Source organism: Oncorhynchus nerka, linkage group LG17 (genome assembly GCF_034236695.1).
Source record: "Oncorhynchus nerka isolate Pitt River linkage group LG17, Oner_Uvic_2.0, whole genome shotgun sequence".
In the NCBI taxonomy this organism is placed as follows: domain Eukaryota; kingdom Metazoa; phylum Chordata; class Actinopteri; order Salmoniformes; family Salmonidae; genus Oncorhynchus; species Oncorhynchus nerka.
In genome coordinates, this window is record NC_088412.1 from 27,776,780 (window position 1) to 27,799,684 (window position 22,905).

The following is a 22,905-nucleotide window of genomic DNA, read 5'->3' on the forward strand; positions in this document are numbered from 1 at the left end:
ATAACTATTCACCCCTCAAAGTCAATACTTTGTAGAGACACCTTTTGCAGCAATTACAGCTGCAAGTCTCTTGGGGTGTCTCTATAAGCTTGGCACATCTAGTCACTGGGATTTTTGCCGATTCTTCAAGGCAAAACTGTTCCAGCTCCTTCAAGTTGGATGGATTCCACTGGTGTACAGCAATCTTTAAGTCATACCACAGATTCTCAATTGGATTGAGGACTAGGCCATTCCAAGACATTTAAATGTTTCCCCTTAAACCACTCGAGTGTTGCTTCAGCACTATGCTTAGGGTCATTGTCCTGCTGGAAGGTGAACCTCCGTCCCAGTCTCAAATCTCTGGAAGACTGAAACAGATTTCCCTCAAGAATGTCCCTGTATTTAGCCCCATCCATCATTCCTTCAATTCTGACAAGTTTCCCAGTCAATGAAAAACATCCCCACAGCATGATGGGGATGGTGTTCTCGAGGTGATGAGAGGTGTTGGGTTTGCACCAGACATAACATTATCCTTGATGGCCAAAAAGCTCAATTTTAGTCTCATCTGACCAAAGTACCTTCTTCCATATGTTTGGGGAGTCTCCCACATGCCTTTTGGCGAACACCGAACATGTTTGCTTATTTTTTTCTGACCACTCTTCCGTAAAGCCCAGCTCTGTGGAGTGTATGGCTTAAAGCGGTTCTATGGACAGATACTCCAACCTCCGCTGTGGAGCTTTGCAGCTCCTTCAGGGTTATCTTTGGTCTCTTTGTTGCCTCTCTGATCAATGCCCTCGTTGCCTGGTCTGTGAGTTTTGGTGGGCGGCCCTCTCTTGGCAGTTTTGTTGTGGTGCCATATTCTTTCAATTTTTTAATAATTGATTTAATGGTGCTCTGTGGGATGTTCAATGTTTCAGATATTTTTTTATAACCCAACCCTGATCTGTACTTCTCCACAACTTTGTCCCTCACCTGTTTGGACAGCACCTTGGTCTTCATAGTGTCACTTGCTTGGTGGTGCCCCTTGCTTAGTGGTGTTGCAGACTCTGGGGCCTTTCAGAACAGGTGTATATATACTGAGATCATGTGACAGATCATGTGACACTTAGATTGCACACAGGTGGACTTTATTTAACTAATTATGTGACTTCTGAAGGTAATTGGCTGTACCAGATCTTATTTAGGGGCTTCATAGCAAAGGGGGTGAAACCACTTTTCCGTTTTTTATTTTGTATAATTATTTTAAACAAGTTCTTTTTTTCCTTTTACGTCACCAATTTGGACTATTTTGTGTATGTCCATTACATGAAATCTAAATTTTAAAAAACTATTTAAATGACAGGTTGAAATGCAACAAAATAGGAAAAAAGCCAAGGGGGGTGAATACATTTACAAGGCACTGTATGTATGTGAAGGGCCCGGCTTGCTTTAGAAAGGCTACAGAGGATGGATGGAATGAGTGGTTTCCATATAATCTATTCCAGCCATTACAATGATCCTATCCTCCTATAACTCCTCCCACCAGCCTCCTCTGATTTCAACTGAATCTTGATTAGACCTACATCTACTATCCTCATGTGCCAAAATGAATCAGGAAAGAATCGTTCAAAAGTGCTTAAATACCATTTCTACCAAGATGACATTCATAGGTGGTTGCCCCGTCAATGAATATTGTAGAGGCAGACATTGAATTATCGCCTAGCCTTTGAGAATATGATTGTCTAATAGCTTCACTTCTCTCCTAATCTGTCGGATCCCTGCCTGCACATTATGTGCAGTGTTTGGCAGAGGGAAGACAGAAACAATCTAAAGTCATTACCCTGGTAGGAAGCTCTGTCAAATCTCTACCTACCCTGAAGCAACTGGTCATCAAACAAATGAAAACCACTGAAAGCAGTTGTACTTGGCTGAAGATTCTATCTATCTTCTATTCCGAAGTGTCTATGCATCTTCAACTTGATTATTTCAAAAGGGGATACAAACTTACATTCAATATGAGATCTTGTTAAACCTCCCTAGCAAGAGCTCCTGGAAAATATGTGGTGTGCATTTTAATGTTGTTTACTCTGAAAAGTGCAAGACAGCTGTCAGTATCAAAATCTCATGTATTCTATCAAAATTCCTCTCCAGTCTATATTTTGCACTTCGCATTGCAAACATATTCTGTGCATGAATTTGTAAAATCAAACAAAACCTGACACATGAATGAAGCTCATCTCAGGAAGGAATTATAAATAAATCAGAAAAATAACCGAGGCAGCTTAAAAAACATGAACTGGTAAAATGTTACAAATCCTTGCCATTTTCACAAACTGCATCCTCTTGCCTCAGATGAAAAATGACATGTCTGCCTTGAAACTGTTTTTATGGCATCAGGATTGCTTGGAAATTAATTACATCATTGGAGCCCTGCGTTCACACACCAAATCTGCAATACAAGTGTGTAGCCTTCATTTTCACTTGCAACATATTCTATCGCTGAGAGATGGATAAGCATGGCTTGGACCCTGTGGACTATGACTCAGAGGCCCACAATCCCCATACCTCCATCTCTGGATATTTAAGAGAGAACGAATACATGATTGATCACAGCCAAACACACAACAAAGACAGATGTATGTGCACACAAACACATGTCGACACTAAATGGAAGCAAGCCAACATTAACCTAATGTTAGACGATTTAACTAGGCTACATGAACAAAACATTAGTGACATTAAAGTACACAACTGTTGCATTACAAAATCATATGCATAAATTAACTCCATAACACCTTTTCTTCCTATCGCTAAAGCTCCACCATGTAGTGGGCAAAGTTGCCAGCAATAGGAATATTTTGTTTCAACATTTATCCTACAAATCTTACAAAACTTTTGTGTGATGACTAGCATTTTGTGACATTTTGAGAACAAGAGATGCCAGCTCAATATGTCTATGTATCTCAGCAATCAACAATTAACTTTCAAAGTATTGAAGATGTTTGTACTACTTCTGCTAGGAGAAGTGCCTGAAACCACAGCAAACTGGGCCATGTGTTCCCTCTCTGATTAGATGAAACCAAGTGCAGCAGGCGAGGAATGTCAGACAGGATTATCGCCTGTTTCATTTGCTCTGCTTTTGCACAACCCTGATATCACCTCCCCTGCCTCGCTCAGTGTCATGGCAAAGACATATATGATAACTGAGACTACTGTAGTTTGCAAATATCATGACACTAGATGACTCTTGAAGGAAAGTTTGCTCTGCTCAAACAAGCAACGAGAAAATAGAGCAAGTAAAGAATACAAAACTGATACATTGAATTCTCCATGTGGTCTATATTAAAGTTCACTTAATTTAATATAATATAACAGGCTTTTCAAATTCAATATTGGTGCATAATAACTACTTAAAATATCAAAGGGATGCTAAATGCACCCATTTTGTGGAATGACCCACCTGTGCAAAATTAAGTGTCGCTGTGACCCTTGGTTAAGTGCAATGGGCTGCCCATATCTCAAGAGCTACAAAGCTATGTGCCTCCTTAAGCGTGGCACCTTAGTCTTGGGATGTTTCCTTCAGGGTTGTGCCTCTATAACGACACCACACACACTAGGTATCAAATGGGACATATAAGGAAATACAATTGAGAATAGAGTCCACGGGAAAGAGAAAGAGAAAGCAGGCAATGGACATAGAAAAATAAAATAATAATACAAAATGAACTATTACAGTTACATATGGGTGATAAATATAATAAATCAAAAGGAATAGTCCAGCCGACGCTCACTTGACAGGCCAAAACGTTTCTCCATATTCTCCTCCTGACTTAAAAGAAGAAAAAACACAAAAAGGAAAGAGTGAAAAACCCATTTAGTGTGCTGGGAAGTGAAGCCGCTCCAGTCCCAAGGACAAGTAAGGGAGACGGAGAAGCCAGAGATGCTCTCAATACATCAGAGTCATATGTGTTACTGCATGGCAAAATCTTCTGCTTGAAAACCCATCACTTAGTTCAAGTCACAGAAGCTTATATAAAAGTTAAAACATGGATCCTAAGTATAGCCAATGTGGAATGGCTTGCATGTGACTGTGAAAAGAGATTACTTCTAAAATTACACACGTTATCCCAACGATAAATATCAGAAGTACAGTTGAAGTCGGAAGTTTACATACACCTTAGCCAAGTACATTTAAATTCAGTTTTTCACAATTCCTGACATTTAATCCTGTCTTAGGTCAGTTAGGATCATCACTTTATTTTAAGGATGTGAAATGTCAGAATAATAGTAGAGAGAATTATTTACTTAAGCTTTTATTTCTTTTAGCACATTCCCAGTGGGTAAGAAGTTTACATACACTCAATTAGTATTTGGTAGCATTGTCTTTAAATTGTTTAACTTGGGTAAAACGTTTCGGGTAGCCTTGCACAAGCTTCACAGAATAAGTTGGGGGAATTTTGGCCCATTCCTCCTGACAGAGCTGGTGTAACTGAGTCAGGTTTGTAGGCCTCCTTGCTCGCACAAACTTTTTCAGTTCTGCCCACAAATGTTCTATAGGATTGAGGTCAGGGCTTTCTGATGGCCACTCCAATACCTTGACTTTGTTGTCCTTAAGCCATTTTGCCACAACTTTGGAAGTATGCTTGGGGTCATTGTCCATTTGGAAGACCCATTTGCGACCAAGCTTTAACTTCCTGACTGATGTCTTGAGATGTTGCTTCAATATATCCGCATAATTTTCCACCCTCATGATGCCATCTATTTTGTTAAGTGCACCAGTCCCTCCTGCATCAAAGCACCCCCACAACATGATGTTGCCACCCCTGTGCTTCACGGTAGGGATGGTGTTCTTCAGCTTGCAAGCATCCCCTTTTTCCTCCAAATATAACGATGGTCATTATGGCCAAACAGTTCTATTTTTGGTTCATCAGACCAGAGGACATTTCTCTAAAAAGTACAATCTTTGTCCCCATGTGCAGTTGCAAACCGTAGTCCGGCTGTTTTATGGCGGATTTGTAGCAGTGGCTTCTTCCTTGCTGAGCAGCCTTTCAGGTTATGTCGATATATGACTCGTTTTTACTGTGGATATAGATACTTTTGTACCTGTTTCCTCCAGCATCTTCACAAGGTCCTTTGCTGTTGTTCTGGGATTGATTTGCACTTTTCGCACCAAAGTACATTCATCTCTAGGAGACAGAACGATCTCCTCCACGGCTGCATGGTCCCCATGGTGTTTATACTAGAATACTATTGTTTGTACAGTTGAACGTGGTACCTTCAGCCGTTTGGAAATTGCTCCTAAGGATGAACCAGACTTGTGGAGGTCTACAATTCTTTTTCTGAGTTCTTGGCTTATTTCTTTTGATTTTCCCATGATGTAAAGAGGGAAAATAAGAAGAGGCACTGAGTTTGCAGGTCGGCCTTGAAATACATCCACATGTACACCTCCAATTGACTCAAATTATGTAAATTAGCCTATCAGAAGCTTCTAAAGCCATGACATCATTTTCTGGAATTCTCCAAGCTGTTTAAAGGCACAGTCAACTTAGTGTATATAAACTTCTGACCCACTGGAATTGTGAAACAGGGAATTATATGTGAAATAATCTGTCTGTAAACAATTGTTGGACAAATAACGTGTCATGCACAAAGTCCTAACCGGCTTGCCAAAACTATAGTTTGTTAACAAGAAATGTGTGGAGTGGTTGAAAAACGAGTCTTAATGATGTATATCCTCAATTAAATTATATTTATGTACCAATCTAATCACAAATCAAGTGATTATGAGTCCTACATATATTTTTAGACTTTTCAATTATTTATATACACAGTGCCTTCAGAAAGTATTCACACAACTTGACTTTTTCCTAATGTTGTTGTGTAACAGTATGAATTTAAAGTTGACAAAATTAAGATTGTGTCACTGATCTACACACAATAACCCATAATGTCAAAGTAGAATTATGTTTTTTATATATATTAAAAACGAAAAGTGCACACCCTAATCTGTTTCAACTGTCTTTGTGCTTGTCTCCACCCCAGGTGTCACCCATCTCCCCCATTATCCCCAATGTACCTGTGTTCTCTGTGTTTGTTGCCAGTTCGATTTGTTCCGTCAAGCCTACCAGGGTTTTCCCCATGCTTCTGTCTGTCTCTAGTTCCTGTTTTCTAGCTTTCCCGGTTTTTGACCATTCTGCCTGCCTTGACCCTGAGCCTGTCTGTCGTTCTCTACCTTTCGGACTCTGCTCTGGACTACTGACCTCTGCCTGCCCTTGACCTGCCGTTTGCCTGCCACCATGTTTTTGTAATGAACTTGTGTTACTTCGAAACTGTCTGCATCTTACCCTGAGCCTTGAAAAAAAGCTGAAATGTCTTGAGTCAATAATTATTCAACCCTTTTGTTATGGCAAGGCTAAATAAGTTCAGGAGTAAAAATGTGCCTAACAAGTCACATAAATGACATGTATTCACCACTGTGTGCAATAATAGTGTTAACCATGATTGCTAAATGACTACCCCATTGCTGTTCCCCACAGTCGAGTAGTGACTTTCAAGCACAGATTCAACCACAAAGATCAGGGAGGTTTTCCAATGGTTCGCATAGAAGGGCACCTATTGGTAGATGGGTAAAAAAAAGCAGACATTGCATGTCCCTTTGAGCATGGTGCAGTTATTAATTACAATTTGGATGGTGTATCAATGCACCCAGGCGCACTTCCAACCTCAATTCCCGGAGAGGAAGGAAACCGCTCAGGGATTTCAACATGAGACCAATGGTGATTTTAAAACAGTTACAGAGTTTAATGGCTGTGCAGTAGATAACTGAATATGGATCAACAACATTGTAGTTACTCCACAATACTAACATAAATGACAGAGTGAAAAGAATGATGCCTATACAGAATATAAATATTCCAAATTATGTATCATGTTTGCAATAAGGCACTAAAGTAATACTGCAAAAAATGTGGAAAAGAAATGTACTTTTTGTCATGAATACAAAGCATTATGTTCGGGGCAAATCCAACACAACACATCACTGAGTACCACTCTTCATATTTTCAAGCATGGCGGTGGCTGCATCATGTTATGGGTATGCTTGTCATGAGCAAGGACTAGGGAGTGTTTTAGGATGAAAAGAAACAGAATAGAGCTAAGCACAGGCAAAATCTTAGAGAAAAACCTGGTTCAGCTTTCCAACAAACATTTACCTAAAACACAAGGCCAAATATACACCGGAGTTGTTTACCAAGACAACATTGAATGAACCTAAGTGCCGTAGTTACAGTTTTGACTTGGTGTGTTTACTTTTGGTGTGTTTACGAACATATTCAATCAATCCCTATCCCAGTCTGTTGTTCCCACATGCTTCAAGAGGGCCACCATTGTTCCTGTTCCCAAGAAAGCTAAGGTAACTGAGCTAAACGACTACCGCCCCGTAGCACTCACTTCCGTCATCATGAAGTGCTTTGAGAGACTAGTCAAGGACCATATCACCTCCACCCTACCTGACACCCTAGACCCACTCCAATTTGCTTACCGCCCAAATAGGTCCACAGACGATGCAATCTCAACCACACTGCACACTGCCCTAACCCATCTGGACAAGAGGAATACCTATGTGAGAATGCTGTTCATCGACTACAGCTCGGCATTTAACACCATAGTACCCTCCAAGCTCGGTATCAAGCTCGAGACCCTGGGTCTCGACCCCGCCCTGTGCAACTGGGTACTGGACTTCCTGACGGGCCGCCCCCAGGTGGTGAGGGTAGGCAACAACATCTCCACCCTGCTGATCCTCAACACTGGGGCCCCACAAGGGTGCGTTCTGAGCCCTCTCCTGTACTCCCTGTTCACCCACGACTGCATGGCCACGCACGCCTCCAACTCAATCATCAAGTTTGCGGACAACACAACAGTGGTAGGCTTGATTACCAACAACGACGAGACGGCCTACAGGGAGGAGGTGAGGGCCCTCGGAGTGTGGTGTCAGGAAAATAACCTCACACTCAACGTCAACGAAACTAAGGAGATGATTGTGGACTTCAGGAAACAGCAGAGGGAACACCCCCCTATCCACATCGATGGAACAGTAGTGGAGAGGGTAGTAAGTTTTAAGTTCCTCGGCGTACACATCACAGACAAACTGAATTGGTCCACCCACACAGACAGCATCGCCTCTTCAACCTCAGGAGGCTGAAGAAATTCGGCTTGTCACCAAAAGCACTCACAAACTTCTACAGATGCACAATCGAGAGCATCCTGTCGGGCTGTATCACCGCCTGGTACGGCAGCCCACAACCGTAAGGCTCTCCAGAGGGTAGTGAGGTCTGCACAACGCATCACCGGGGGCAAACTACCTGCCTTCCAGGACACCTACACCACCCGATGTCACAGGAAGGCCATAAAGATCATCAAGGACAACAACCACCCGAGCCACTGCCTGTTCACCCCGCTATCATCCAGAAGGCGAGGTCAGTACAGGTGCATCAAAGCTGGGACCGAGAGACTGAAAAACAGCTTCTATCTCAAGGCCATCAGACTGTTAAACAGCCACCACTAACATTGAGTGGCTGCTGCCAACACACTGACTCAACTCCAACCACTTTAATAATGGGAATTGATGGGAAATGATGTAAAATATATCAATAGCCACTTTAAACAATGCTACCTAATATAATGTTTACATTCCCTACATTATTCATCTCATATGTATATGTATATACTGTACTCTATATCATCTACTGCATCTTTATGTAATACATGTATCACTAGCCACTTTAACTATGCCACTTTGTTTACATACTCATCTCATATGTATATACGGCACTCAATACCATCTACTGTATCTTGCCTATGCCGCTCTGTACCATCACTCATTCATATATCTTTATGTACATATTCTTTATCCCCTTACACTTGTGTCTATAAGGTAGTAGTTTTGGAATTGTTAGCTAGATTACTTGTTGGTTATTACTGCATTGTCGGAACTAGAAGCACAAGTATTTCGCTACACTCGCATTAACATCTGCTAACCATGTGTATGTGACAAATAAAATTTGATTTGATTTGACTTAAATCGACTTGAAAATGGCTGTCTGGCAAGAGCTTTACAGAGCTTGAATAATTTTTAAGAGTACAATCCAGGTGTGCAAAGATCCTAAAGACTTTCCCAGAAAGACTCACATCTGTAATCTCTACCAAAGGTTTTTCCAACATGTATTGACTCCGGGGGTTGAATACTTATCAAATCAAAATATATTAGTGTTTTATTTTCCATACATTTTTTGGAAATGCTAGAATTTGTCGTCCGATTTTGTGTCGATTGTTGACAAAAAAAATTACAATTCAATCCATTTTAATTCCACTTTGTAACAACAAAATGTGGAAAAAATCAAGGGTTGTGAATACTTTCTGAAGGCTCTGTATACCTACTAATTCTTGTAGAATACAATTTACCGATGCCTCATGAGCTTAGTTCAACTGTCATACCCCATCAGCGATGAGACAAGATAGTAGCTACTAAAACAATTGGATACCACGAAATTGGGGAGAGAACGGGGTAATATTCACACACAAAAAACAAAAAAACATAGTTAAAACTATAACTTTGATAACATGGAAGGTCAGTACTTGAATCCTTTGCTCTGTCCATGAATTTGAGAGTGATTACTTTTCTCCAGCCCCATCCCTTAGCTGTTTAAAAACTAAAGATTTCCCTTTTATGTTCGGTCTTTCCATTTCAGCAGAAAAACACACGTTTTGCCAACTGCCTTCCCCTATGTTATATTTTAATCACCTTTTAGTCTTCGAATAAAACCAACAACATTAGAAGTGGCACAGTAGCTCAGCCCTCTCCAAGCCACTTGTGCTATGTAACTGTCCTGATTATTGAAACGTTTCCCTGTTCTTTAATCAATGAAGACCCTATTCTTGATTCATGGGTACTCTGGAGTATATAAATATCTCCTGACAAGATTGACTGCATTTTCCCCCAGCATTCATTTGGTTCCTGTTTAGTTTCTTCCCCTCAAAATGTTGCTTTGGCTCTGACTGTAATCACTCGTCCTGTTGATGGGCCCTGCAATTGCAACATGCACACTTCTGAGAGAAGATAAGGCAAGACAGATTCTGTACACGGCTCAGAAAAAAAGCACTGAACAGTGAAGGAATTTTCCATAGTATTTATCTTCATTAGTAATCTCTCTGCAGAATCCCATAAGCTCATTTTATACAGTTTTATTTTGTTTGTCGATTGAGAAAATATTTTTTCATCTATTATCATTACTGTGCAAGATTTAAAATCCAAGGAGCAAATCCATTAAATGTTTAAGAGGTTCCATACATTCTATAATGTCATTGGCAGATACACAATTACACAATATTTGCCCTTGGAAATAATTTAATCATCAATAATAAACATAAGTATACAGTGCCTTCAGAATATATTCACACCCCCTGACGTTTTCAACATGTTGTTGTGTTACAACGTGAATTTAAAATAGATTAAATGTAGATTTTGTGTCACTGGCTTACACACAATAGCCCATAATGTCAAAGTGGAATTATGTTATTAGAAATGTTTACAAATTCATAAGAATGTAAAGCTGAAATGTCTTGATTCAATAAGTATTCAACCCCTTTGTTGTGGCAGCCTAAATAAGTTGAGCAGTAAATATTTGCTTAACAAGTCACATAATAATTTGCATGGACTCACTCTGTGTGCAATAATTGTGTTTGACATGATTTTTGAATGACTACCTCATCTCTGTACCCTACACATACAATTATCTGTAAGGTCCCCCAGTCGAGCAGTGAATTTCAAACATTAGATTCAACCACAAAGACCAGAGAGGTTTCCAATGCCTCGCAAAGAAGGTCACCTATTGGTGGCACCCGCTACAATATGCTATATTATATATGCTATATTGTAGCATCCGCTACAAGACCATGGTGCTTGCCTACGGAGCTGTGAGGGGAACGGCACCTCAGTACCTCCAGGCTCTGATCAGGCCCTACACCCAAACAAGGGCACTGCGTTCATCCACCTCTGGCCTGCTCGCCTCCCTACCACTGAGGAAGTACAGTTCCCGCGCAGCCCAGTCAAAACTGTTCGCTGCTCTGGCCCCCCAATGGTGGAACAAACTCCCTCACGACGCCAGGACAGCGGAGTCAATCACCACCTTCCGGAGACACCTGAAACCCCACCTCTTTCAGGAATACCTAGGATAGGATAAAGTAATCCTTCTCACCCCCCCCCTTAAAAGATTTAGATGCACTATTGTAAAGTGGCTGTTCCACTGGATGTCTTAAGGTGAACGCACCAATTTGTAAGTCGCTCTGGATAAGAGCGTCTGCTAAATGACTTAAATGTAAATGTAAATGATAGATGGGTAAAAAAAAAGCAGACATTGAATATCCCTTTTAAGCATGGTGCAGTTATTAATTACACTTTGGATGGTGTATCAAATCACCCAGACACTACAAAGATGCAGGCATCCTTCCTAATTCAGTTGCCGCTCAGGGATTTAACCATAAGCCCAATGGTGACTTTAAAACAGTTACAGAGTGTAATGGCTGTGATAGAAGGATGGATCAACAACACTGCAGTTACTCAACAATACTAACCTGCAACAAGGCAATTAAGTAATACTGTGGCAAAGCAATTAACATTTTGTCCTGAATACAAAGTGTTTGGGGTAAATCCAATAAAACACATTACTGAGTACCACTCCATATTTTCACACATATTGGTGTCTGCCTCATGTTATGGGTATGCTTGTAATCTTTAAGGACTGGGGAGTTTTTCAGGATAAAAAAAATAAACAGAATGGGGCTATGCACAGGCAACATCCTAGAGGAAAACCTGGTTCAGTCTTCTTTCTACCAGACACTGGGAGATGAACTCAACTTTCAGCAGGACATTAAAAGGCCAAATCTACACTGGAGTTGCTTACCAAGAAGACAGTGAATGTTCCTGAGTTACAGTTCAATCTTAAATCTACAGAGCTTGAAGAATGTTGCACAATCCAGGGGTGGAAAGCTCTTAGAGACTTACCCAGAAAGACATACATCTGTAATTGCTGCCAAAGGTGCTTCTATAAAATATTGACTCAGGGGTGTGAATACTTAGGTAAATGAGATATTGCTGTATTTTATTTTCAATAAATTTGCAAACATTTCTAAAAACATGTTTTCACTTTGTCATTATGGGGTATTTTGTGCAGACGGGTGAAAGAAAGAAATATATTTAATACATTTTAAATTCAGGCTGGCACACTACAAAATTTGGAATAAGTCAAGGAGTATGAATACTTTCTGAAGGCATTGTATACTGTATGCCCTTATTTGGAGCGAAGGAGCTTGCGCAAAAGTTAGTTCTGAAAAGTGGAAATCCGAAACGATGGCAGCAAGAGCAAGCTGGTGTTCGGGTCCCTGGCTGCACTTTATATAATAAATCTAGGGAAGAAGGCACAACATTTTACTGTTGAAAGACGCAGAATATGGCTAGTAGCGATAAATAACAGGAAATACGATGTAAACCCTCCTACAGCCAAACTTGCAAATCTACATGTGTGTAGTAAGCACTTCATTGACGACGACTGTGAAAGAGACATACAATCGGAAATGATGTGAACACATCACAAAATAAAACTCAAAAACACAGCTGTATGTTCTGTATTCCCATGGTCTGGATCTTGTGCCGTGCCAAAACACAGAGGTACTTTTGAGATGAGATAGCGTCAAAGCAAGCTTGCAGAGACTCTAATCACTACAGTTCGAATTGATTTTATTGTGTTGTAGCCTAGGCTCTCTACCAGTTAGCATATGTTGAGGAGAAAGACAGTAATTGTGTCACCTTACATTGTATTATACAGCAATTGTGTCATATTACATTGCAGAATAGGTAGAATAAAAATTAAAGGTGTTGTTGCATTTTAATTACTTAGGATCGGGTCTACTCGCTTTTTTCATAATCATAATCTCCTATGTCGGATGAGTTGACTAGCCATGGTTTATTTGCATGACAACATTTCATGCTTTTAACAACTGTATAGCCTTGCATGAAATAAATGGCCCCAGGAACCACCTCGGTTAGGCCTATTTGGTTGCCTGTAGTCTGCTCTATTGTGTATTTGTAACCCCCACCTCCCTGTAGGTTGTGGTTTACATTGTATAACTAATCTGTAATGCTAGGCTACCTTGTTTGATTCCCAACCAAAAAAATTGCATCTATGATTGTGAATAAGAGCCTTATGTTCAGTTTTTACGTAAAGGGATTCCCCCACGAGAGTGCACATGCACAGCTGTTACCTTTTTCTTCTGTTGTTGCAATCGGACACATAAAATAATAATATGAAATAATCGCAATAGTTTTAGGTGGAAAGTACACATTTCCTGACTCAAAACCGGTAGTACTTTTGATTTTTTTTAAATAGCTAATACGACTGTACGCTTTCAATAATACAAAGAATTAGTCCACAATTTGCAGATTTCTCAATCGCTCTTTGACTGACAACAGAGCAGAGCTAGTAGTGCAAAAGACATGTCACGTGACACAATTTTGCAGCTTTCCAGTTCTAGACGGCAGGGAGAGAGGGGGAGAAGGCAAACTCCACCTAACTAGTTTCAATGTATGGAATCCCTTTGGAAAATGTTTGATTTTAGGTAAACTTCTACTTTAATAAAAAATGAGCAGGGTCAGCTATACTGCCCTAAAAAGGCAAAACGCAGTAAGTACACATTTGGACAACAATATTATCTGATTCATGTGGTACTTAGTTTCCTGACACAGGAACAAGCCAGTGGATCAGAATGTATCATGGAGTATCAGAAATTGCTGTCTGTCTAGACAGAAAAATACTTTGAAGTCAGATTTATCAGAAAACGTTGTTACTGCGTTTTGCCTTTGCGGGACAGTATAGCATGAGAACCCCTTCTTCATCTCCTGACTACATGTAGTGAAACAAGACCACTCAAAGTTGTAACATTGTTATAGATTCAAACAAAAGTTATTGATATTACCATGGTCACAACCATAACCTGTCAACTCCATCTTCCTTATAAAGATAGGATATTAATTTTGGTTCAAATATCTTCCTTTTGGGGCCTCCCGAGTGGGGCAGCGGTCTAAGGAACTGCATCGCAATGCTTGAGGCGTCGCTACAGACACGGGTTCGATCCCAGCCTGTGTCACTACAGGCCGTGACCGGGAGTCCTATAGGGCAGTGCACAATTGGCCCAGCGTCATCCGGGTTAGGGGAGGGTTTGGCCGGAGGGGCTTTACTTGGCTCTAGCGGCTCCTTGTGGCTGGCTGGGCGCCTGCAGGCTGACTTCGGTCGTCAGTTCAATGGTGTTTCCTCCGACACATTGGTGCAACTAGCTTCCAGGTTAAGCGGGCGGGTGTTAAGAAGTGCGGTTTGGCGCGTCATGTTTCGGAGGACGCATGACTCGAACTTCGCCTCTCCCGAGCCTGTTGGGGAGTTGCAGCAAAGAGATGAGATCGTAATTCGATATCACAAAATTTTAAAAAGTAATTTTAATTAGATTTTAGACAAAATTGCTATGTAGTATAACACTTGAATAAAGAAGGAAAATATGCCATTTGTGCTGAAAGATCTGGTAGAATGGTTATGTTTTTGTTGGGGAAATGTAAATAAATAATTTTTTCGCATTTTACAAATGTTGGTACAGAACTTGTTTTTAGAGACAAGAATATGTCTGTTTTGAGTATGTTTTCAACTCCGTCAGTGGCTTGTCAACTCTGTTACTAGTCGCTAAACCCCCTTAAGATTTTTTTGTGGGGTAAATATTCAGAAAACATATGTTGATCATTGTTCTGCAATATATGCTTAAACTATTAAAGTATTTGCTGTGCTAGACATAAAGGATCATGTTTCCTTTATAAATCTTGTTTTATGTTCTGAATCTAGAAAAACATGCCAAAATGCTGACGAAATTAGCCCTGGAGCATAATACAGTGGCATAAAATTAAACAAAAAGATGTTTGTAGATTTACATTACATATTTGAATAATGTAATGTTAGAATGAAACAATCAGGGCTTTAAACACTTGTTGGACAATACATATAAAAAGCAATCCAGTTTAGTGCATTATATGGAGGACAAAAATGTATTAAGAGGTTGTTCTTTTACATGGTGTAATAGCTAATTCTTTGGTCTATATGAATACATATTTCAACTCTTGTTATTCTTAAGAAAATATTTGTGAACAAAAAGTTGGGATTGTACCGAGTTATATCATGCTACTTACTCCTCGTAGACTACTTCAACAGATTTAGTAGGCCTTTCAGAGGTATCTGTATCATAAAAAACAGAACTTCCATTTAAAAAACTATTTGTACACAATCATTTGGTCTTATTTTGTCATTCTTTGATGTAATTTAGCAGTCAGCAGTACACAATAATAAACATTTAATCTGTTACCATATAGTCATGTAAAACTTGCATGAATTAGATTCACTTTCCAAGTTTGGATAAAACATTTCCATCACAAATGGTTAGAAACACAAAATGATCTAGAAGAAAAAGAAAAGCACACCTATTAAGACGAGGGGCTGGCTAGCGGAGTAGAAACTTGAAAATAAAAGAGAGCCGCACACTCTAAGAGCTCAGATGCTCTGAAGCCATTCTTGTGATTATTGTGACTTTGTCATTGTAATTGTTTGTAAACTTGTGTAGTTAAATTAATCTATGATCGTATGCTATCCATTTGTTGTTTGTATGCTGTTCTTTGTATGACATTTTAATATTTGATTATTAACCAATGATATTAGGCCACTCTTGGCCATGATTACAGACACCTGTGTCTTTTGACACTATATAAACAAGTCATCCCGCAGTGTTTGTGATTATACCCTGATGAAGACAGCTTGGTTGTCGAAACGTTGGTATTACATTTTTGCATCTGAGCTCTTAGAGTGTGCGGCTCTCTTTTATTTTCTAGAAACACAAAATGCCAAATTTTAATAAACATTCCGGTACAGAACTTTACATCTTTTGGAAGGAAACCCCTGTCGCCCCTTCCTACATTCAGTGTTATCTCAGCAGGAAAAACAACACTAGCAAGTAAGGTTGCCCATCTGCACAGGATTTGGCAAGAGCCCAAATGTGATGGGGTGCATCAGCCTGATATTCCATAAAAATGGTGAACGAGAACGCAGACGCACGCAGGTAAGACGGTTGATGAAGTGTGAAGGGAAATGGCTTCCTACAGCGGAGGATACAGTGGTGGACTCAAGTTATCTGCATAGCAAATACAAAAACACTCACTAGCACATCCAGGACTATGAACAGAGCATCTGTTTAGACCTGATAAATCACTTTTTCTCCCAGACCGGTGACAGACTTTCACCCTATACTCTGGCATACCATCATAATGTCCCTGCCTCTGTCTTTCTCTTAACCTGACTTATTACTAATTACCTTAACTAACATGACTGTACCAACGGAAAGAGGAATAATAGTTCATAAAAACAGCCGTTACTTACAATAGGTCTACAACAAACCAGTGCACTAAACAAGAGGAAATAACTGTTTACCAAAAATCTGTTTACCAAAATACAAAGTTTGCTGAACGACAAAGATGTTGGAATTAGTTGATATAGAGGAACGATTTTCAAAAACATATAGGCTACAGTATGTTTTAGCTAAATCTTGAATGTGCACAGATGGATGCACAGGTTGTTTTCTAGAAAAGTATTTACTGAATAGAATATTTATATTTAATTTGACTGTTAGATTATTTCTGCTTCTTTGTAACACTAATGGAAATGCGAGCACATATGATTGCTGATTGGTGACTAATATTCCCAATGTAAAGAATTCTGTTTCAAGCACTAATCACACTTTCACATTACAGCAATGCCATAATTCTGTCTGACATTGATAGAAAAGAACTGTCAAAGAGACATAAACATTTCATTTCTCCATGTAAACATTGTATAACTAATGATAAAGGTCGACGTAATTATAGATACAAATATGTTCCTTTCTCTAAATAAAAACCCATTGATTAATAAACATCCGTAACAAAAATGAAATTGAGGAGCTAAAGAGATAATTAGAACTATTAAAACTCAATTAGCATAAAGGAGTCTCTGGAATGTGCATATTGTTTCTCATACCTCTATATCTACAGGACCATCAATATGGTTTTAATGACTCCTTGAGGAAATAGTCATTATGTTTCTGTACTATCAAAGTCCGAATAATGGAGGTAATTTTCTTGTATTATCTTAAAAAGCAAATGGAGGACTGCTGAAGCATTTTAGTGTGACTCAGACCTGTGGGCTGCAATGCCTATGAAAAGATATACCACTGACCTAATCTGCATATGGTTGACAAGAAACTGAATCTCTCATCTAAATGTAAATGAGGTGTTTTATACCTTTAGTAAACAGCTTACATTGCCATAGTCTGTTTTAATAAACCAATTAGAATTTATTACCAGGGATACTAAAATCTAATAAAATCTCTAGTTTCTAAAATGTATGCAACATGCTGACAGCTGTCCTAAAAAAAAGCAGCAATATTGGCAGCATGAAACTCGCTGAGTGATATCTCTGCATAAATTCAAAAAAAGATGTGTGCTTGAATTCCCATGTTTCAGGCAATACATTATGTTTGAGGAGAGTAAAATTGACTTTTACTGGCATGAAAGTCCATTACAATAAAGCTTGGAGGAGGACATATGCATGTGATCCATACAATAGCCTCTATGAGGGTACTCTAATTTTCTTCCTGTCAGTGTCGTATCATACAGGCCTGACATATGCATGAATTGGAAATGTGAGACATTCACAGATATCACTGTGACTGGATGGAATATGGATGGTAGTTATTTTACCATGTGATACTGTCTAGATATGGATGTCCTCTAAGGCTGCATTTACACAGACAGCCTAATTCTGATATTTTGCCCAATTATTGGCAAAAGATCTGATCTGATTGGTCAAAACACCAGTTATGGTCAAAATATCAGACTGCCTGTATAAACACAGCCTATAGGGACAATTTAAGCACTACATTAACAATAGATCTTGATCTTGAATCCTCTTAGTAAGTATGACAAACACCAGACATGTTTGAAATAAGCTTACACCTTGGTAATATGAAAGGCATTCTTCTTCAACGTAAACACATTGACGTTGAATGTGTGTTGCTACTCAAGGTATGCAATGTCAAATGGATGTATTATGAACAGTCCTCCTTGTTTCTCAATCCACCAACAAATCAAACCCCAATTATTTACAGAGTGAGGGCTAAGCCCTAAAAAAACGGATTGACAGATACACTGTAGACAACATACAGTATGACCACTGATGTGACAAATTACTAATTCAGTCCTGTTGGCTTACAAGTGGTTAAAAACATTTAGCCTAGCTGTGTTGCTTCATTGAAATAGCAACAGGACATTAATATGACATTAGCGCAGTAACATCAATTCCTCTCCGTTTCCAACTTTGGTAATGCATTTACTGGAAATAGATTAATATCAATTCCATAAATCATTCAGGAGAATTTTCAGACCTAGAGACATCTGGGTAATGTCATATATGTTAGCTGATCTCCGTCTGGGAGCTTAACGCCCATTAATCAATGTCTGAGGGACTCTGAGCATGTCATCTGGGAAAATAGGGAAACGTAGAAATAAAATAAAAAGTCTCCTGATTATTTATTCATATCAACATACTAAAACATGTGTTTATCTACCCTCTCCTCTATTCACTCCCCTTGACAGCCCACATGCATAGCTGTTTTTATCCTCATTCATAACTCTGGATCTAGCGTAACACTCCGTTTAAGACATATCCTTTAATCCTCATGGCTCCCGCGATCCTTAGAAGCTCTTTGTTTATCTCTTAACTGACAAACCTCTCACCTGTATGTGGTGCGATGGTGTGACGGACAATAATATATATTATATTGTAGTAATACCGCTATCATGTGAATTTAATTTGATTGACAGTCCCATTTGGTTGTTTAAGCTTACCTTAAAAAGGTGTATCTTATAAACCTATAATTGCCTGTTTTTCTCAGTTTGACGTCTGGGAGAAAAACACAGAGAATCATCTCAGAAGTTTCCAACTCTATCCAAATTACAAACAAAAAAAATGTATCAACTTAAAAAGTCTATCCTCTGACAGCTGAACCAAACAGAATAGAAACACAAGTTAAACATCTCATATTTGCACAGCCAAAAATTGGTTGCCTGTCAAGAATATGAAAACTGTGTATCATCTGTTGAAGACCCTGAACCTAATCTCCCAGCAGAGAATGATATTGTGAATGTTCCACAGGCCCACTGACTCACTGTCACTCCAGCCCAAAGCCGCTCTCTTTGCTGCCCACTTGACCTTGTCACAGGGGAAAGCACTTTATTTTCATTGCGGTGTCATTCATTTGGTTGAAAAGTGCTAAACAAAAGCCATTTACAAAGCATTCTGGAACATATTAACTTGTTTAATTACAGTCTTCAACCAGGAAGATGGACAAGCTAAAAGAGCAGTGACTCACATAGAGCCTTTGAATTTTTTTGTTACCCTTTTTTATATATGATTAACCATTAAAAGCCACAATCAAAGAGATGATTTAGGCCTAATTGATGTATAGAATATTCTGCTTGTATTAATAATTGAGAACATAAAGGCAATATTTAATATAATTTCATTGCTTTGATATGATGCAATTCAAATCACAGAAACATATCTTAGGAAAAAAATACTTTTGTAACTAAAGTATATGAGATCTGTAAAGGAGGATCAGACAGAGAGGATCGCACTAAAAAACTACCTTTTTGTGTTTGTGTAGGTCTTCTTGTATATTAGTAAACAAGAAAAAAATGTAGCTGAAAATGTAGTACAATACCCAGAAATATGGTATCTGGTAATGAACAACCTGTCAACCTGCCTTGTATGAGCAAGCATAGCCTACATTATATACATGATTTACTATATCCTAAATCCCACCATCTCTTTGCCATATACTGCCTTTTTTAAATTGAAGGACCGACAATAATGTCATCATGGATTTAGCCGGTGTTAACTTGTGGAACAGACACTGGCTGGAATGCATGTTTAACCAATTTAGCATTCAGGATTAGACCCACCCGTTGTATAATAGCTTGATAACACTGGATTGTTTTGTGATCCAAAGTAGATTTGCATAGCCTATAACTAATTAAGATAGGTAAAATACAATTTAAAATTAGCCTAATAAGCGTAAGCCTAGTTTACAAATATTAAGTACAAATGTATCAAATGTCACTGTAGTCAATTCTGACATTAGACCTCATTCAGTTTGTACTTACCACTCTCGAAGCAAGCATCAAAGACAAGGTGGCTTTTCCGTGAAACTCCTGTGTATCCTGTTGGAGTAACCATCAGCTTGTTCACATTGCCCACTAAGGCTTCCTCTCTTCCAGCTTCACTGCCTAGGAAAACCACATATCACTTGTCAAACCACTTCATCTGAACTAAGCTCTATTAAACACCCCGCTATTCTTAAATGATCACATGGGCTAAATATTATATTAAGGCTTATATTAAATTGAATCAGAAGTAGATATGACAAAGTTTCTTCATGCATCGAATGTGGCTAGCTGAGGTTTAAAAAGGGACCATTGGTCCATGCCTGCCTTATGCATAGTAAATAAGGCATACTGTTGGCAAAGCCTTAACTGGAGTATCCTTGCAGAAATATATCTACATGAATTAGAACAAAATAAAAACATCAAAGCAACAAAAAGGTGTGATAAATTATTTTATTTTGGTAACTTCAGACATTTCACTATTGTAAACAAATGGAATGTTACTAGCTTAAACCTCACAACAATAAACAGCTAGGCCTATAGTCAGGTCTTACAAGTGCTTGGCCCTGTTTGTTGACAGGTGCTAAAGCAGGAGGTTAAATAGCCTATGCCATTTGAAGTGAACATACTGTCCTTTAACTGCAGCTAATACATTAATAATAGATAATAATCTCACTTTATAAATCAAGTCGCACTGCTAGTGTTGCATTTAATTACAGTACAGCCTAGGTAGCTAATACCATGCCATGGATGTTACATATGATGTGGATTCGGATTTAACTCCATGAAGTCAAATATTGTAATTGTAGACTAATTAAAACCCGTACAATGATGTGTACCCACTGCCTTTCTATTACCATAGCTAGATACAGAGGGAATAGACATAGGTAGCCACTACTTCCTCCCACTGCCAGTTGCTGCAACAGACATCAAGTATTTGCTAACGCTGGTCCTGGACGTCGTTCGTTGAGTACAGCGGAACGACGCCCTGGACCAGAACTAGCTAGCTAAAGTTAGCTGTTAGCTAAACTCATAGCAAAACAGCATAAACTGAATGGCAAGTAGCTAACCCGTCCAGACAGAATGTTCACGGCAAACAGTTCAATTTGCTGAACATTTTAATATTGATGACACTAGCTAGTATTATGTATCTCATGTAGCTAAACTAGGAACGTTAACGTTAGTTAGCTAGCTACAGTAACTAGAAGGTTAGCTAGCTGGCAAGCTAGCTAGATGTTGATGTTCACAAACGATGATGCGTCGGTCTAGGTGAGTGATGCAGCAGTCCAGACTCATGCACTAACTAAATGTGCAGCTACCTGCTATGCAGTCTCATATAGGTACTGTGGAGGTATCTAGCTAGCGCTACTGTATTTACACACCGGTGTCGACGTCTCTCACGTTCTCCTCCATCTTCCTTTCCATTTTTGCACAACACACCAGCGCATGACGCTGGCTGAGTGTTGCCACGGCAACACAGCGTGTGGCTAAGGGAGGAGGTTTGGTTTGACATACAGTAAAAGGTCATTGCTAGAACTAATTCAGTTTTTGTCAAATTAACGTCCAAATTTGATATTTTTTGCATTTCAGCGAACCCTAACCCTTTTCCTAACCTTAACCTATTTATCCTAACCTGCTACGCTAATGATCCTAACCTGCTACGAAAAGTCAAAACGGACTTTAATTTGACAAAAGCTGAATACCTTCTAGCCATGACCGACACCTATTCCTCTCTTTGGATTGGTGGATATTTGAATTAGTGGATATTTGAATAATATTTTGACTATTCGATGAGGGGTGTTGATGTCAACCATCTGTATTCAATGTAGAGTGAGATACTATGCTAGCCTCATGAATATGCATATTGAAGAGTTATTTTGACTGTCACTGAATAATTTAATGAATTACTACTGCAATGGAATTGTGTTCATTATTCCAATGAAATTGCCATTTCACCCCATTTTGAAACTGAGAGTTTATGACATAGCCTCTCTAGTAATTTAATAGGATCTCTATGGTTTATTCCATTTGTTTGGACAGTGGAAATGGGGGTCCAAGAAATATATATATATATATATTTAATCTCTGGCAGTGTAAGTAGGCCTATTTCGGAAATCTAAACGAACGATGTATGGTCCTCTCTCCTCTTTTTAGCTAACATAGAGAACATGGTAGGCTTCAGAGCCTAAACATGTAGCATGAAATGCAATATCTCTCACTCACTGTTGGCTGTGATTCTAAATTATCCACTGATTTATTAAAGCATGAGGATTTCTAGACAATTGGAGCATATGTCATCAAGCCAATCAAGCCTGACCCTATTCTCTTTCCATTATTACGGCCACAGCTGATCCCATGGCACTTATCGTAAGAGTAGGGGTGTTAACCCCTGTGTCATGGCTAAATTTCCAACCTGGCCCCAGTCCATAATGGCCACCTAATCATCCCCCTCATTCCTAATTGGCATATATAACTCCTCACCTCTTCACCTGATAGCTGATGTGTGGTGAGCGTTCTGGCACAAAATGGTTGCTGTACATCACCCAGGGTGGTGCTACACATGTGTGGTGGAAGAGGTGAGTTTCCCCCTATTATGTAAAGCGCTTTGAGTAACT

At 39.2% G+C, this 22,905-nt stretch overlaps 1 protein-coding gene across 1 annotated transcript in view; it reads right to left on the minus strand.

The window, feature by feature from the left end:
- Positions 1 to 21,750, minus strand: part of agbl4 (AGBL carboxypeptidase 4) — a 348,562-nt gene extending 326,812 nt beyond the window's left edge. The window contains exons 1-2 of the mRNA XM_065003097.1: positions 21,673 to 21,750; positions 20,291 to 20,413 (exon numbers count right to left, since the gene is read on the minus strand). Of these exons, the coding sequence (XP_064859169.1) occupies positions 20,291 to 20,413; positions 21,673 to 21,715 (166 nt within the window). The 5' untranslated portion in view covers positions 21,716 to 21,750. The remainder of the gene's footprint in view (positions 1 to 20,290; positions 20,414 to 21,672) is intronic.
- Between the last annotated feature and the right edge of the window lie 1,155 nt (positions 21,751 to 22,905).